Below are 18,787 nucleotides of genomic sequence, written 5' to 3'. Positions count from 1 at the left end.
TGGGCCGCCGTCGCGAGGGGGAGTGTGCTGCCGCCACTGGGATTCAGGAGCCGGGCGCTGCCGCGCTGCCGCCGTGGAGGGAGGCGCCGCCGCCGCCGGGATCTGGGAGCCGGGGCGCCGCACTGTGGCGAAGGGGGAGGGAGATGGGGCACCGCCGTGCACGCCGGTTGGGGGCTGGCGCGCCGCCGCATTCACAGGCCACGAGTTCGCTGCCCGCGCTCCCCCCTCGTGACATTCGTGGCCCGTTCACGGCTGTCGCCATCGCCCGCGACGGGCAGGGCTGTCGTTCATAGCTCCGTGCTCGTCGTCAGGGGACGTAGGCCCGCCACACGCCGCCGGGAAGGGGGCCCACCAGGAGCGCTGCCCCCGAGGAAGGAGGTCGCCGGGGATGGGTCCGCCGCGGCCGCCGGGCCTGTGGGGTGAGGGTGGGGGAGGGCGCTAGGGTTTGGGTGGTGGGGCGGTTTATATCAAGTGGGCTGGTGGCTTGCAACTAAATGGACTGGCCCAAATGGCAGGTGTGGGGGAGGGGGCGTAGGGGGCTGGTTGGGGGAGCTGGTGCGGTTGGACCGTTTTGCGCGTGTGGTTGCGGCTCCCTAGTGAGCCCAGAGCTCCCAATAAAATATATATGTAGCTCTATTTAGTACCTGAGTATAAAATAAGCTATTCCGTATCCTAGCCAACCAACCGGACCAACCTTCGCACCCGACCGACCGCACCCTGCGCACCCGACCCGCGCTCGTCCCTGCGCTCATCCTCGCGCGCCTCAACCCGGCCTCGCCCCTCCTCCACGACGAACCGCCCAGCTCGCCCAGGCGCCGCACCTCCCCGTTCCCCGCGGCGCCGCACCACCCTGCCGTCGCCGCTCCCTCAACTCGACGCCCCGGCGCCGGTTCACGCCTCGGCGCCGCCACCCGCCCGCTCGGGTTCTGTTCATCGGCGGCGCCGCACCGCGATCTCGGTTATCCACGCCCCGGAGCCACACCCTCGCACCAGCGACGCCGCTCTCATCCTCCCGGAGCGCCCGGCGCCGCACCCTCCTCCCGACGGGGCGCTCTCTCCTTCCGGCGCCCCACCCTCCTGCCGACGGGGCTTCGTCCTCTCCCGAAGCGGTTTTCTTCCCCAAGTCGCGATCCGTTTTGCTCCGCCATTCCTCCCGTCGCCGATCCGGGTACTGGCACCGCCCGCGGCCGGTTGCTGGCCAACCCCTGCCTGTCCCCGCATTCAACGCGACACCGCTCAGTGCTCCCGTCATTGTTCCACGAGACTGATCCGTCCTCCCGTCGCCGTCGATCCTCCTCAGCCTGCCTTCGGATCAGGTGATTCCCCGCTGGCTCAAGGTCCCTTGCTGTTCCTACGGTTAATTTCGCGGCGCCTGTTGAACATCATGGTCGCCGCTCTCGAGGTCTTCCATTAGCAGGGTCATGTAGTGTAGCAGCACATCCCCAAGTTTGCTATCCCTCCCGTCACCGCGCACCGCCGTTTCCCGTCGAATCTCCCGCAGGCCACAGCAGGCACGTCTCCACTGCGCAAAGCTTAGACATAATTCCTTTTTTCTTCAATTTTGCAGAAAGATTTACTCTAGCTCCTGGGTGGTAGCGCTCAATCTGATGAATCGCTGGGGAACCCCCGCTGGCTCAAGGTCCCCTTCTATCCTTTCCCATCAATTTCTGTTGTTTTGGTCAATTTAGCTCAGAGATCCCAATAATTTGTGGAGGTTGTAGCTCAAATTAGGTCGCATCTTGGTAAAATCTGTAGCTTTGTGATCCTTTTCCCTGTTCCCTTGTTTGTTGCGTGCAAAATATCTGACCAGCAGCTTCGCCTTATACCTATGGATGAACTCACCCATTCTACTTTGAGATCACGGTGCAGGTTTTCTATCCGTCCACTTACCTCTCCCACTGGCGTGCACGGCGAGTGCGACGGCAACAGCCAGTGGCCACTGGTGGCTAAAGCTGCCTTGATGCATGTGTTATGGAAGATGAAACGTGAGGCAACGGAGAGCTGGGGATGCTAACGTTGATTTGCTCTGCACCATTCCTACATCGTGGAGATCAGCAACGAGGGCAGGAACAATCTTTATGTGTACTCAAAAGGGACTTCACTTTCCTGAATTTCTGAATGCTTCACTGAATTTGATTCAGATTATGTGTGGCACTGACCGTAATGCCCCTCTTTTGGATTCAGGTGAGGTGGTCACGCTCCTCTCACGTGTATTCAGGATTATTGCTTGGCCTTTCTCTGATTTTGAATTAGAAGTGCCAGTCAGCAAATACACTAACGGGGTTCATCTGCTCCTTGTTTTTTCTTGCCACTAATCATTATATGCATTTAAGAATTATGTCAAAACCACAACAAAGATTGGTGCTTTTCAGCAAGTGTTTGCAGTACACAATTAACTGATAGAGTGTACATACAAAAGGTTAGGGTGCATTTCAGTCAGGGCATGTAAATCAGAGTACACTGACAATGTGTTCTTCTATTATACTAACTGGAATTCAGGTTTCTATCTTTTTCAGCCCTTGTAGTTTAGAGTATGTTTTTTGCATTTTCCCTTGTCCTACATGATGGAAAATATGTTTATGTGGAATGTAAAAGAAATGAATACAATGATAAGTAGTTACTAAATATCTATTCATATACTGGATAAACAAGCATGAGTATTTTTCTACACTCGCGTGTAGCTACTCTCATCATCGGTATACCATCGTGTGTATGTCCGCATACTCATTTATCAATTTGAGTATGTTCATATACTTATTTTAAGATACTTCAAATGTATATACATGAAAATTTTTAAAAGCAGCCCTATTTTCTAAATATACTATGATTATACCTTAGTATTAGTATATAAAATAAGTATGTCCATATACTCTATGTATGGTCACATATCCAACATATATATCATCATAGATATTCTAGTATGAACATATACTCCACGTACATACTCTCCGTTGGATCAGATTCGTCATGTATCATGAGATACACACACGGAAGTAGCTACAAGCGAGTGTAGAAAGGAATTTTCCTATATGTCTGAATGGGCGACTCGTCCGTCGACGGAAGCGCCTCCCTTTCGTCAGTCTACCTCGCGAGTCGCGAGATCAGCAGCCATCCGATCGATGTTTTCCTCGCTGCGAGCGGTAGTCCGCAAAAACCGCCGCCCACCCGTCGTTGGCCCCCTCCCATACGCACATCGTCAGTCTGCCTCGCGATATCAGCAGCCATCCGATCGATGTTTTCCTCGCTGCGAGCGGTGGTCCGCAACAATCGCGAAATCCGATCGTCCCGCACTGCGGCCGCCCTCGCAATCCCCAGCCAAACCCTAAACATCATTCGCCGGCAGCCAATCCCCAGCCAAATCCGATCGTCTCCCGCCACCGGCAGCTCTGGGATGGGGAGGTGATCCCATACGTGGACCTGCTGCACGTGTGCTAGGAGGCGAGCGCGGCCAGGACATGAGACGGCCGCACGACGCCGTTCCTGCTGCCGCCCGCTGGTACGTCGCCGGCAGCGTTCCACCACCAGTCCGCCTCCTTCTCAAATCCGGCAATGTTCGAGCCTCTCCGGCGCTGGTCAGTACCTCGGGAATCAGGGCACGTACAACGGTGCGTTGGCTGTCGTCTCGTGACTGGAAATTTTGCCAAACCCCCCCAAGTCGCTACAGTTAATGAAGAGAGATAAGGTAGCCGTCAGCCCGTCACGTGGGGAGACGACGGCAAGCGCTCGTGCTCCCAGGCGAAGACGACGGCTGGCCGCGCGTTGTACGGGGCGTCATCTCCTCGTCAACACCGCACGGATCCAAATCTCCCGATTGTGCGCCAAATCTTCCACCATATATGTTTCGCTTTTGCCATTTTCCCCCAGCTCGACAGTGTCCGCCACTCTTGCGTCCGTTCGTCGGGAGCTACCCCTTCCCTCTTCAGCGATGGCTAGCAAGATGGCATCGGTTTCGAAGAGGAAGTCTGTGGTACCTTCGAAGATCGAAGGGCGACGGGAGCGGCGGCGACGAGGGAGACGGTTGCGGCGGTGACGGGAGCGGCGGCGACGAGGGAGGCGGTTGCGGCGGCGACGGCAGCGGCAGCGAGCAGAGTTGCTCGTGGAAGCGGCGCGGCCCCAGCACGCAACCCTCTGCAGGTTCGATTCGTCTCAATCCATGGCAGACGGCTTCGATTCTTCACCACTCCATGTCAAACGAGGCTACCCAGCTGGAGTTGGCGCTGTTGGCTCCTCACATGGCAGATATGGTGGCTCCATCGGTCCAAGATCCCCTCCGTTTGCACTTCAATCCAGTTGGGATCCTGCATGGTAATTCTAAAAATAATTGCGAATTTGCCAATTCAAGTTTAGATGTGTTGTTGTTTGTTCTTTTGCTGAACGTATCTAGTTTGGTATGCACTACAATTATATTTTCCAGTCACAGAATTGATAGCTGAATATATTTAGTCAATCAGGAGGTTACTTGGAGAATTGGTAGCTGAATATTTTTTCAGTCACTGAATTGATAGCTGAATATTTTTTCAGTCACATGGCAGATATGTTTAGTCACTGAATTTTCCACTCGTTCAGTCAGTCAAATTAGAATGGCTGCAATTTTCAGTGTGCTAGAACAGTGGCATGTTTCTCCTGAATTAGAACAAAGCTGAATCTATTTCTTCTTCTATGCTGCTTAGTTTCCTATGAATATTATTGAGTTCATGTATATACTCTTGCAGGGACAACAGCACACATCCCCCTGGTGGATTTATGAGTTTATTCGACAACCAACCCCATTTATCACAGAATCCACATTTTGTTGGTGCGCCATCTCATTATGCACCTTTCAAGGCACCAAGGCCTGTCGATTTTGGTGTCAGTTTTGCCTCAATGGATGCACCACAGCCTAACAATGGTGGAAGTTCATCTCAAGAAGTGGAAGTTTTATCAGACCAGCAGGCTATTGACGTTGATAGCGATACTGAGAATGTGAGGACAGAGAGGCGGATCATGTGGACACCAGAAGAAGATGAGAAATTGATGAGTGCTTGGTTGAAAAATTCAACAGACTCATCTGTTGGAGCCGATAGGAACAACGAGCACTACTGGGGTGATGTCGTTAACTCATACAACAAGACTATCCCGTCACAGAGGAAAAGAAATTCAAAGCAAGCCAAGGATCGATGGCAACGCTATGGCAACGCTACGGTGACAAAGGTGTTCCTACTATGGTTCTTGAAGCAGTGGCATCTCATAATCTTCGTATATGGCATGCTTTTTTTTGGTACCGCTGGGTCTCAGAAGAACGACATCAATGTCCTAAACAAGTCACCACTGTTCATCAATGTCCTAAAAGGGAAGGCTCCAAGGGTAAAATACACAGTAAATGGAACACAGTATGATATGGGCTACTATCTCGCCAATAAAATATATCCGGAATGGGCGGTTTTCGTGAAGACAATATCAGTGCCTCAGATGGATGAAGATAAATTATTTGCATTGATGCAAGGAGCGAGGAAGGATGTCGAATGCGCATTTGGTGTATTGCAATCCCGCTTTGATATTGTTCGTCGACCAGCAAGGTTGTGGAAGCAGGGGGATGTTATCAACATAATGCAAGCGTGTGTCATCCTTCACAATATGGTAGTGGAGGATGAGAAGGATTTGGTCAAAGTTCCATTGGATTTGAATGAGAATGCGAGTGCTACGATAGTGCTCCCACCTGAAGTGCGTACTAGCGATAGCCCTAATCCATGCTTCGCGGAGGTGCTTAGAATAAATTTTGCTATCCAAGCACGACCAACACATAGACAACTCAGAAATGATCTAGTCGAGCACATATGGCAACGCTATGGAAACAAAGAAAATTAGAATAAATGTTTGATTCATTTATGATGTATGGCGAAGAAGAAGTATGTTATATTTGATTTATGAAATATATTATATTAAATCATATATATATATATATATTATATTTTACTTTGAATTATTTGTTTTGCATCAATTAGCAACACCATGGTATATAGAAATGATACTCATGTTAAATCATGGCTGCATACATACAAGTATTAATGATTTGTACAACCAAATAGACAGCAACTATCTATGGGTTGTACGAGCAGTCTGTTCAACCGTCTGTGTTGTAAATTCCAAAATACTTACAGACAGCAGCTGTCTCGCGTCCTGCGGATCGAGCTTCTAGTCGGTGCTATGGTCACCATAGCTCCCCGTCGAGGGATGCGCCACGGCCCTTTCATGGCCTTCCGACAACGACGCAACCGGTGAAGGAGCAGTCAACTTGGACGGTACTCCATCCTTAAATACAAGCTGGATTCAAAATTTGTTCACAAATACAAAGCATCTTGGGCTGAGAGTAGACCCAACTATTTTAATTTTATATTATTTTTGGGTCTTTTTCAACAGAAAGACGTGCATGCAGCCATGTAGAAGAAGGTGCATGGAAAAAGGCAAACTACTTTAATCTATACCTATTAGTAAAGCGAGTTAGGTTTTCACCTTATCTTTTGGTTTGATCATTTTGGTTTGGTCCGCTCGTATCATTGACAGGTGGACCTTAGTCTATCCCGTATGCAAGTCGGACAAACCCTCTACGTCCACGACTCGATCACGTAAATCTCCATAAATTATCACATGAGCACTGATACGAATCCGGTACTTATATCAACTTTGTCCGTAGCAACGCACGGACATAATTGTCTAGTTAGCATATATTTAGTTACCCAAATAGAGTCCCAATGCTTAATAATTAGGGGTAAGAGAGTCTTTTCTACAAAGCCAGAATTTGTTCCAAAAACTCCAGAATGCTTTATATTTAGTGACGGAGGGAGTAGATGAAAAATGGAGTTAGAAAACCGTTTGGAGAAAAAAAAAGACCGCAACTTGTGGTTAGGTCCACATTATTCACCAATGGGTAGGGGCACTGGGCACATTATTCAAGAGCATCGTGTACAATTTCCTTGTGCGTGCTACTTTGGCTTGCCGTGGTCTTTTGAGGAAGGCATAAATAAGGTGGCATTATGTACAACCTTCATTATATTCCTTCCTAGCTTCTTGCAGCCATTCTTGTTACTCTTCCTTGTAGCCATTCTACTAGCCAGCAAGCAGATGTACGTACGAGGCACAGAGCTATAGAACCAGCAGCCATGAAGCCAGGCCATTACTCTCCGCTGTTCACCTCCTTTTTTTTTTGTGGTAACACCTCCTCCTTGACATGCTACTGCAGCCGTGCGCTCTTCCAATTTGACTGAATGAATAGAACCAATCTTGGAAAGAAAAAATCAGACTTGGACGGACGGAGGACTGCGAATTCCAAGTTGCCGTCGACCGTCGTTGCCATCTCCGCGTGTCGCCGAGTATGTGGTCCTGCCCCTGGAACTGGACCAATCCCCTAGGGCACTCAATCTCTCCTCTAATTTCAGAGTATTTCTCAATTAGAGTACAAAATGGTACAAAATTAGATCTGTGCATGGATGCTTGGACTTCAGTTCAATTAACCCCGGCCGTGTCATCCTATTTTGCTGGATGAACTTTTGCTTTTGTTTTTCCTTTTGAATCCGCTGAGTAGAAAATTTTCTTGTAATTTCCTGTGATGCTATCATACCAACAGAGGTTAGAGGAAAAAAATCCCCGTAGTACACGTAACCTCGTAGTACACACGTATTGGACACATTCCACCAACAGCCACATCATCAGCGACCAAATCATGAAGAACATGAATCTTACCTTTATCTCCGTTCAAACGACGCGCATCCGCGCGCGTATTGTGTCGCTCAAGATTCAAGAGAAGTCAGCAGTCATGGTCAAGCATCTACTGGCCATCGGAAGCATCTGCTCGCATGCATTCATAAAGGCTTTGTTTGTGCTCCGCTAGTAACTGTAGCAACTTTGACTATTAATTAGAGGTATTAAATAAAGACAGTTTGCAAAACTAATTTTACAATCCCTGCGCTACTTCGCGAGACGAATCTAATGAGACCTTTGACCGCACGATTAGAGGATGTTTACTGTAGCATTACTATAGCCAATCATGAATTAATTACTGTCATTAGATTCGTCGTGCAAAGTTGCACCCATCTGTAAAAAGATTTTGCAAAGAAATTTCGTTTAGTATTCCATAAATACAAGATTCTTTTTGTAGCGCGAGTAGGCTAATTGCCTTTTAATTCGCTTAATTAAAAGAGCTGTTGGCGTTCGGATTGAACTTCTAGTTGGTGCTATGGTCACTGTATAGCTTTCGGTTGAGGGGTGTGCCGCAGCCATCACTACTGCAAAAATAGTTTGTAAGGACGTCCTATTTTTTTAGAGACGGCCCAAAATATAACCCACCTACAAATAGAGTTTGGTTACTATAGCAATTCTCATCCGCCCCTGGAAATACATTTTTACAGGCGGATGATGGCGTCACCCAACCCGTCCCTGTAAATGGCCACCATTTTTAGGTCGGATGATGCCATCACCCGTCCCAAAAAATAACCACTATTTTTAAGAGCGGGTGATGGCGTTACCTGCCTCTAAAAATGTAGGGACGGGTACCAGCAGCAACAGTCGTCCCAACAAATCGATTTGTATGGGCGGGTAACCCACTCACCCACCCCTACAAATCGATACTAGCTGCTATAAATGTGTTTTGTGGGGGGCACGCGTTATCCGCCTCTGCAAATCGATTTGTAGCTGCGAGAAGAAGGGACGGGTACCGCACACGTCAAGCCCTCGGACAACGATGCAACTAATAAAGGCGAGACGTCAACTTGGGCAATAATGGATGGAGTTAGAAAACCGTTAGTTCGAACCTTTGCACACGGCGAGAAGAAGGGACAGGTACCACACGCGTCAAGCCCTTGGACAACGATGCAACTGTTAAAGGCGAGACGTCAACTTGGGCAATAATGGATGGAGTTAGAAAACCGTTAGTTCGAACCTTCGCACACGGCGAGAAGAAGGGACGGGTACTGCACGCGTCAAGCCCTCGGACAACGATGCAACTGATAAAGGCGAGACGTCAACTTGGGCAATAATAATGGATGGAGTTAGAAAACCGTTAGTTCGAACCTTCGCACACGGCGAGAAGAAGGGACGGGTACCGCATGCGTCAAGCCCTCGGACAACGATGCAACTGATAAAGGCAAGACGTCAACTTGGGCAATAATGGATGGAGTTAGAAAACCGTTAGTTTGAACCTTCGCACACGGCGAGAAGAAGGGACGGGTACCGCAAACGTCAAGCCCTCGGACAACGATGCAACTGATAAAGGCGAGACGTCAACTTGGGCAATAATGGATGGAGTTAGAAAACCTTTAGTTCGAACCTTCGCACAAGGCGAGAAGAAGGGATGGGTACCGCACGCGTCAAGCCCTCGGACACAGTGGCGGAGCTAGCGGTCAATCCATGGGGGGCTGATTGCTACATTATGCCGTGCCTTGTGCCTAGTATTAACAACTTCTCTAAATAAAAATTATACAAACTAGGAAATAGATGAATAATTATTGGGGAAGCAGCTCTTGAGGTTTACAGTTTAGAAGCAAGAAGAAAGGAAAATAAAGAAGCAAATCTGAACTACAGTAGGCAGGCAGACAATGGACTGGCACTGATGTGTAGTAGTACTAATATCCAAACAAAGCAAATGAACTACTTGATGGAAGTAAAATGCATGTGAGAATATACATGCATGCAAGCATGCAGATGTGCAACAGTAGTGTGTATATGCAGTATATGTAGGTCCTTTGAAAATTTATCTAGGGTGGGGGGGGGGCGGAGCCCAGTATGGCCCCAAAGAGGCTCCGCCAGTGCTCGGACAACGATGCAACTGATAAAGAGGCGAGACGTCAACTTGGGCAATAATGGATGGAGTTAGAAAACCGTTAGTTCGAACCTTCGCACACGGCAAGCCAACGAACTTTGATGTTGCTTTTTGAGGTAAACAGATAGGAACAATTTACTATGGGCTTGCCGTAGCCTTCTGACGAAGGCATAAATAAGGTGGCATTAGGTACAACCTTCCTCCTCAGTACGAGGCATGCATAGAGCAATAGGCCAAGCAAATGAAGCCATTACTCTCCGCTGTTCACCTACTCCACCTTGCTGTTTTGCTCCTTCACATGCTACTGCAGCCGTGCGCGCTCTTGGCCCTGAGCCCAAGCAGCTTAGCCGCCGGTGACAGCCTGAAGCCCCCCAACTACATCACCAGCCCTTCCGGCGACTTCACCTTTGGTTTCCATGCCCTCGATGACGCCAAAACATCCAACTCCTTCCTCCTGGCTCTATGGTTTCGCTTTGACGCTAGCAGGGTCGTGTGGTTCGCCACAGACGCGGGCTCCGGCTCCTGTGGTCGCCGGAGGCCAGTCCGTTCTGAGCCTCACCACCGCTGGCCAGCTGTCCCTAGCAAACCCCGGCAGCAACAATGCCTTGTGGAACCCTTACACAGACCCTAGCCTCTATGGCTCCCTTCTTGTGTTACGAGACAATGGCAACCTCCAATTCGTCGCCTTAGATGGCAAAATTGTTTGGGAAACCTTTGCACATCCCACGGATACTCTACTCCCAGGCCAACCCATGTACCCTGGATCAAGTCTTCGGTCTAGGGGCTCGGACATGGACTTCTTGGCCGGCCGTTTCAGTTTTAATGTGCAGAGTGATGGAAACATTGTCTGGTACATAGTGGACCTGCCAGGAGTTCCCATCACCAATAATGCCTACTTGAGCACCGACACTTGTTGTGATGGGAACACAACTCTCTTCTTCGACGCCGGGCACCTCTACTACCTGCTCACAGATGGCACTAAGCATAATTTGACTACTCCTCAGTCCTTGTTTTCCACCAACAGGCTCTTCTACCAGCACGCCAAGCTCGATCCAGATGGCATTTTCCGTGTCTACATCCTCCCCTAGAACACCACCGGCAATGGTTCCACATGGTCTGTCATGGACCAGGTACCAAGGGATGGCGGCTGCACAATGGTGACAAATAGTCAACATGGTATGTGTGGACCGTACTCATACTGTATATACCATGCTAACAAGCGGCTTGACTGTGAATGTGCAAGTGGCTATAGTTTCTTGGACACTCAATTTAGGTATAAAGGCTGCACCCCAACATTTCTTCCAGATAGCTGCCACGGGAAGAGCCATGCTTCTGAGTTCAGGCTCATGGAGTTGCCGAACACGTACTGGGTAAACTCAATCTACTACAAGTGGCACCAATCAGTCACAGAGGGGCAATGCCAGGATTTTTGCTTGAATAATTGCTTATGTGGAGCTGTGTTGTTTGATGGAAAGAATACCTGTGTAGAGGCTGCTATGCTTACAACAGGGTGGCAAGCAAATGACACAAGTATGAGGGTAATGATAAAGGTTCGTACAAAAAGACCACCTATTTTGATCCTACCTTATGTAGTCATTGCTGGATTAGCCATGTTATTGTTGGCCACTGCTTGCATCCTCCTAGTATACTACTACATCACTAAGAAAGCAAGAAAGAACCGTTTTAGCGTGATGGTTTTCACTCGCAAGGAGCTCCACCGAGCAACCAATGGATTCAGCAAGTTGCTAGGACAAGGGGGCTTTGGCAAAGTTTACCATGGCATTGTTAAGTCTCTAGAACCACATGACGTTGCCGTGAAGGAGCTAAGGAGCACAGATGACTATCAGGAGGTTGAGTTTGAGAATGAGGTTCAATCCATTGGTAGGATCCACCACAAGAATCTGGTTCGAATGGTTGGGTACTGTAAGGAAGGGGTGCACCGAATGCTTGTGTTTGAGTTCATGCCAGGAGGCTCCCTCAGTGACATCCTTTTCAGTTCTGAGAGACCATCTTGGAGTTGGCGTGCTGAGGCAGCAATAGCTATCGCAAGGGGGTTAGAATACCTGCACTATGGCTGCACCTCTCAAATTATCCACTGTGAAATCAAACCTGATAATATACTGCTGGATGACAAGTGTGTCCCCAAGATAACGGACTTTGGGATTGCCAAGCTCCTCAACGGCAGCAAGGTGAAACAAACAATCACCCATGTTCGAGGTACGTTAGGCTACCTTGCACCAGAGTGGTTCAACAATGAGAGGAAGGTGGACACCAAGGTGGACGTGTTCAGTTTCGGTATTGTTCTTTTGGAGATGATCTGCTGCAGGAAATACCCAAGTGAGGATGGGCTGCCATGCAATGATGATGACTCAGACCCAGGCATACCTGTGACACTAAGAGCATGGGTATTGGACATGATTAGAGATGGAAACATTGAGCGTATTGTGCAGGGCGACGACAGTGCACTACAAGACTTGCAAAGAGTGGAGAGGTTCACACGCATTGCGGTTTGGTGCGTGCAAGTGGATCCGTTGACGAGGCCAACGATGCGGAACGTGGTGAACATGATGGAGGGCACCATGGAAGTTTATCCTCTACCTGATGACCCTCCGAGGGTTCATGACTTCCCGGCGCCCCTCCTACCAAGCCGTGGCAGTGCAACCCACTATAACTCTAGTAGTATGATTAAGTAAATATTTCTGCAAAGTGTTAATATATAGTTTGCATTACATCCACTACTAGAAAAATGCCTTAAGACACCGGTTGCAGGTGCCCTTTGGTACCGGTTTTTTGAACCGGTACCCCGAAAGTGATACCAAAGGCTCGAGCCTTTGGTACCGGGTAAATTAACCGGTATCTAAAGCTTCTAAAATTCACGAAAAATATTCTCTTTGGCTGGGATTTGAACTCGCGACCTCTAGCCTTGCGTGTTGCTCCTTTACCATCTCAGCTACACAGTTCTTCTAATTGAGAAGGAGATGCTTTCCTTTTGAAGTAACCCATGGATGAGCCTAAGGTACCGGTAACCAACCGGTACCTAAGGCTCGTCTAAAGATACCGGTTGGTGGTACCACCCGGTACTAATATAAAAATTATCACCCGGTACCTATGGAGAGCCTTAGGTACCGGTTGATAATACCAACCGGTACCTAAGGCTCATTCAAAGATTTCATCGACCCCAAAAGTACCGGTATGGAGATGAACCGGTACCTCGGTTCATCTCCATACCGGTACTTTTGGGGTGGACCTAAGGCTTATTTTCTAGTAGTGATCGCTAGTCAATAAAAAAAGTGTTTGGATATTTATGGTGTTTGAGGAATATTTTCACTAAAAATATTCAACTAAAGCAGAACCTACAAGTTGATCAATATTTATTATGACCACATACTATTTTGGATCATGTGTAGAAGGGGATAAACCCTGTGGATCGGTTGGGATTCGTGCAAAGGCTCCACAGCACGACCGGCACCTCTCCCGCCCATCACCCTACGAACTTGCTGAGGTGGTTGAAGATGCGCGCCTTCAGGCCTTGTAGGACCATTCGGTTGGTGCGCTCGACGAGGCCATTGGTTCGAGGGTGCGCAATGACAGTCAACCCGAACATGGTAGTCGCTATAGAATCGTAGGAATTTCTTCCTAGTGAATTGTGTCCCTTTGTCGATTATGATGCAGTTGGGCACCCTGAAGTGGTAGATGATGTCGAGGAAGAACTCGACCGCATCATCCAAGAAAATCTGAGCAACGGCCTGCCGATGGGTGGTCGTAGCCCCCAGGTGCCACCAGGAGGTAGTCGTAGCCCTCCCCCCCCCCCCCCCCCCCCCCCCCCCCCCCGCGGGCGCTTTTCGGAAGGGCTCGACCAGATCCAGCCCGTACACCGAGAAAGGCCACACGATCGGGATGGTTTGGAGCTCTTGTGTGGGCAAGTGGGTCTTCCGTGCATAGTATTGGCACCTTTCCTAGGTGTGCACGATGTGCTGGGCGTCCGCAACGGTGGTCGGCCAGTAAAAACTTTGTTAGAAGGCTTTCCCGACTAGCGATCTCGGCACCGCATGGTGACCGCAGATGCTCCCATGTTTGGTGCTACACTTCAGCAGCATCCCCGACGTGCTCCTCTTGTACATGTGGTCTCCGGCCACAACGTTCGATTTGGCTCGAGGGACGAGGCGTCGCACCTCTATCTCGTTAGTGGGAAGGATGCCATGCTCGAGGTAGCCGACGATTGCTGCTATCCAATTCGATTTGATCACCATGAACTTCCGGCTCGCGTCGACCCGGCCGGGACCCTTCCCTGACCCCTGACTCGGGTCGAGTTCATCAAGCGGCTCTGGGGTCGGCTGGCTCAGCTGTGGACGCAGGCAATTGAGCCAGCATGCTCTGACCTTCTGGTGGATCGGGCGTTCGGTCATGTTTGACCGACGACTCATGAACGTCGTTGGCAAAGATCCCCATTGGGGCGGCCTCTCTGCTGAAGGCCAGGTTTGCCAAGAAGTTGGCTGCCTCCTTATCATGTCAGAGCATGTGGTGGAGCTCGAAGTTTTTGAATCTTTCCTCAAGCCAATGAACTTCTTCGTAGTAGGTACTCATCTTGTCATCTCGGAATGTCGCACCTTTCATGACCTGGTAGACGACGAGCTTGGAGTTGCCTCACACATGGAGGCATTGTGCCCCTAGGTCAGAGGCAATGCATAGGACGTGGATGAGTGCCTCGTATTCAGCCACATTGTTTTAGGCGGGTAAGTGGAGCTAGATGGTGTATCTCAGCCAAACACCAACATGAGAGATGAGGACGACCCTAGCCTCTGCGCCAGGGGCCATGATCAAGTCGCCGAAGTATATGGTCCAGTACTGTGGCAGAACCACTTGAATTATCCCGGCTCAAGTACGCTGGCCATCACCATAAAGGCAACACCGACTCAAACGCATTTCAAACGGAACAATTCTTGGTCTGTCGGGTAACGTCCCGATACAACCACCGGATCTCGGATCGAACAAGCATACCCCGCACGAAGCCAAGTCTAGAAATATTACAACCATATATCTTACAACACAGGCATAGTAGTTATTACAACAAGTTCAAAGTATTATTACAGGTCCAAACTCAGTAAAACGTTATACAAGACATAAGTTTAAAGTTCAGAGTTTAAGCAGCGGAAAGAAAACACGACGGCTACAACACGTCGCAAAAGGATACCAAGCTAGCCCAAGCAAGGTATCACTCGTCGGGGTCATTACCGGCCAGAGACGGATCTCACTCTACGGACCAACCATAGGGCAAAGAGCAGGGCCAAGTCAGACTAGCGGTCTGATCCTCAAAATTCATACCTGAAACAGGATTCAACAGCAAGGCTGAGTATACTAATACTCAGCAAGACTTAACCATCAACGGGTATACTTAGTCCACTTAGCTAGACTATGCAGGGTTCTGTAAGTCTCTGGTTTTCTTTTGCTGAAAAGCAACAAAGAGTAGGTCCTTAATTTCACATTTTAGCTTTCAATATTCTAGTTGATTAACCATTCTATGTAAGCAACTAATGCTAATCAACCATGGTAGAACTTTAGTCAAACATCAAGATTGATCATAATAATATTACTCTTATTACTCTGTGTGGTAAAGGGATCAAGTAGTCTCAATATCCGTGAGAGACGGACGATTCGAATCGGATTTCCAACCTTGCAAGGTAAACCTAACACACACGTTTGGAACACCGTCGGGTCATTCCCAAACAACCGTTGACCTTTCATTCCGGCTTGTGGATAGGGTCACTCTCCCCGACTACTGGGCACCAACTTCCTCCCTGCACCCGTGGTGTTGTGCAACATAAACATAAATAAAAACCTATCTCTAAGAGAGAGTGAAAGGTATATCCACTCACCGGTCCGATCAGCTACTAGGCTTACCGCGTACCATATTTACGGCATGTGGCTAGTACGTTCAAACACTTAATCACCGCTATCACACACCGCGACCTTAGCAGAATTCATCAACACAGACGGGGTCTCACCCAAGGTCATGATATCGAACATGACCCCGTCCGACGTCCTTATAGTGATTGCAGATAAAAGAAAACAAGTAACTCCTATTAAGCTCGCGAGTGACAAGCAATCACTCGACTTTTACCGGTCCTATAAGCATAGCAGTTACTCGAACTCAAGTCTAGTGTTCAGTATATAGGTTCCTAGGATCATGCATCTAGGGTTTCAATTCAAATCCTAAGAACTGTAAATGCACAAGTAGTATATAAAGTGCATAATTTGAAATACTGGGTTTATGTCCGGGGCTTGCCTTCGTGGTAGTCACTAGCTAGATCAGCATTGGGCTCTTCCGAACATTGGTCCGGGTCTTCAGTCAGTGTAGTGGCGTTCACCTGGGCTTCTTGATCACCTCCTTCGGACTCCGGGATCAGCTCGTACGTCCCGTCCGCTAGAACAGTCGTATCTATATGTGATGCAAGAAACGGTATTACAACATACACACTTCGCGATAAAGTGGCAGTCTAACAATTAGCAAACATAACTTAGCATACGAGCAATCATTTATAGAGTAGTTATTTAACAAGTCTTACTACAAAAAACAACATGATTAACCTCACAAGACAACTTGATTATCTTCACAAAGTAAGTTTTAGTTAGTTCACATAGCATGTAAATCATAGTTTGCTAAGAATTAAGTAACTCAGTACACAACCAGCATTTAAATTTAACAAATTTACTTCACATAGGAAGTACAGAGAGAAATCTATCCTGTAAATTTCATATCATTTCATGCAGCCAATTATTCAAAATAAAACATTTACTCAGACAGCATCTAGAACAAGATTAAATCCTACAGACTAAACTAGAGCAAATTAGAGGCTATAAATTTAACAGAATATTAATACAGATCTAACACAGCTACTGTAAATTTTCAGAATTTATCTATGCATAAAACAGAATTAATAATTTTGATAAAATTAAACCACATATAGTAAAACTAATTAGTACAAAAAGTTGTATAATGTTTCTAGATCCCAAATTTTACAGACATGAACATATGACCAAAATAGAGTTCCACAAATATCCTAAGATTTTTCTAAGCAAGAAAACTATTTATTATAATTAAAGCCTACTTAAAAATCATTAAATCAAAGATATAGTTAAACAGATCTAAAATTTCCCAAACTTTCGCAATAGCAAGTTTTTAGTGACATGCATGCATGGAAAAAGTTTCAGTCTCTAAATCAAAGCATAACAGCCATAAGAATTTAGATTCATTTATCCATGGCATAAAGCAAGGTCTATTAAAAACTATAGCTAGAATTTTCCTATGGTCATGACACTTTTACACAGAGCTACTCTATCTGCTAGTACACCACTGCCCAAAAATCAGAACCAGCACATGCATACACCTTGAGATACATTAAATGCTAACTATTCTTGGTATTTTAAATAAAGTAAAAACTATTGAGCAAAAAAAAGTGCAAGTAACAAAACTTGTAGATCTAGTTGCAATGAACTCAGAACAATTGATTTTGCATTTTTTTGTTTTTTCTAGCATTTACTAGGAATTTTCAAAGTTCAGCCTAGAAACAAAAGAAAAAGGACTGAAATCTTGCAGATAGGTCCCTAGAAGAAAAAGAAGGTTGCAATGTGGCCCCTGGCTCGCCTGAGAAGAAGACAGGGTGGGGAATCGGCCGGCGTTCTGGCTAGGGGACTCACCGGCGGCGAGCTAGAGGTGGCTAGGGAGCACGAGGCGGTCAAGGTGCATCGATTGGTGGGTTTGGTGAGGGCTGGGGCGGTTGGCTGGGGTGTTTCCCACGGCGAGGTGCGGCGGCGGCTTGGACAGCTCGCCAGCGGCCGTGCTGCGGCGATGGAATGGGGGTGTGGAGGGGTCTGGGAGCTGCGCGAAGCTCGGGCGGTGCTAAAGGCAGGGTCGGCGCGGGCGGAGGAGGTCTGGAAGGGCGGACTCGCGGCGGCGTCGGGCTTGCCGGAGTTGAGGAGGAGGGGCGGTGGTGCTCGGGGGTGCTTGGAGCGCGAGACCGGGGGTGTGAGGGGCTGAATGGAAAGAAAAGGATGAGGCCGTGCTCGTGCGTGCGATAGAGAAGAGAATGGGGCTCTCCACCAACCGGGCCACGTCGCCGGCGATGTGGCGGCCGACTGGGGCCTCGGGGGTGCGTGGCAGGAGCGGGGGAGGTCCAGCGCAAGGAGAAAAAGGGCGGCGAGGAGCCCGGGCACGACGCGTGGAAGGCCACGGCGAGCAGGAGGTGGCCTGCAGCCCTCCCTCGGCGGCGGGCGGTGCCGCTCTACGCCGGCAGCAGACAAAGCAGAGAGGGAGAGAGGAGGAAGACACAGGCTGGACCTGTTTGCAATTTCAGAAAAGATTAGGGGTCCTACTATAAAATAAAAATAACTCCTAAACTAGGGCTCAAATGAAAAAGTGAGCAACATGAAAGTTGTTCTACTTTTCAAGATCTACAACTTTGATGTTGTGCAAAATTTGATTTGACCAAAGGTTGAAAGGTTATTTTGAAAACATAGAAAGCATTTTGAATTTAATGGACTTTCATCTTTTCCAAAGCAAATTCACCTTAATTTCAGACTGAAAAGTAAAATTTTCTGCCATGCAATGATTACACTGAATTTTACAAAGAAACCCTCCACAAAAGCAATATTCACCCATCTTATTCAAATTAAATTATAGAAAGGTCCTTGCACCAAATCATATTTACATAATTAACCTTATTATTTTTTTAAATAAAACTCTTGTTCAAGCAATTAAGAATATGATGCATAAAATAAATACAGTTCTACTGTGCAGACACCTAGGGTGTCACAAGTACTCGACGCGGTTTGGGGGCGGCAAGGCCTGCGTTTCCATCCACTTCATGATGAAGTCAGCCAGGACCTGCGACTTGATCGCCGTGCTCAGGACTTAAGTGATGTGGTGTTCCATGAGCTCTGTTGCCCACTTGGCCACCTGACCCAATGCATCATAGATCTGGATTATCTCGTCGAACATGA

The 18,787-nt window shown here is 48.1% G+C and overlaps 2 protein-coding genes and 1 long non-coding RNA gene across 3 annotated transcripts; all 3 read left to right on the top strand.

The window, feature by feature from the left end:
- The first annotated feature begins 1,347 nt into the window (after positions 1–1,347).
- On the top strand, positions 1,348–2,635 carry LOC120651372. The gene is made up of 2 exons (XR_005666151.1): positions 1,348–1,639; positions 1,870–2,635. It is a non-coding gene; the product is annotated as an uncharacterized LOC120651372 (long non-coding RNA).
- A 464-nt stretch (positions 2,636–3,099) lies between these two features.
- LOC120695444 lies at positions 3,100–5,864 on the top strand. The gene is made up of 2 exons (XM_039978694.1): positions 3,100–4,305; positions 4,713–5,864. The coding sequence occupies exons 1-2, from the start codon at positions 4,154–4,156 to the stop codon at positions 5,842–5,844; spliced, it is 1,284 nt and encodes a 427-aa protein (XP_039834628.1). The 5' UTR covers positions 3,100–4,153; the 3' UTR covers positions 5,845–5,864.
- Positions 5,865–10,885: 5,021 nt separating this feature from the next.
- LOC120695433 (G-type lectin S-receptor-like serine/threonine-protein kinase LECRK4) lies at positions 10,886–12,794 on the top strand. Its single transcript, XM_039978685.1, has one exon. It carries the CDS (start codon positions 10,912–10,914, stop codon positions 12,481–12,483), a length of 1,572 nt encoding a protein of 523 aa, XP_039834619.1. The 5' UTR covers positions 10,886–10,911; the 3' UTR covers positions 12,484–12,794.
- The last annotated feature ends 5,993 nt before the right edge of the window (positions 12,795–18,787 follow it).

This window comes from Panicum virgatum, chromosome 1K, assembly GCF_016808335.1.
Source record: "Panicum virgatum strain AP13 chromosome 1K, P.virgatum_v5, whole genome shotgun sequence".
Taxonomy (NCBI): domain Eukaryota; kingdom Viridiplantae; phylum Streptophyta; class Magnoliopsida; order Poales; family Poaceae; genus Panicum; species Panicum virgatum.
The sequence above is the reverse complement of the archived record's forward strand: the minus strand, read 5'-3'. Positions and strand labels throughout refer to the sequence as shown.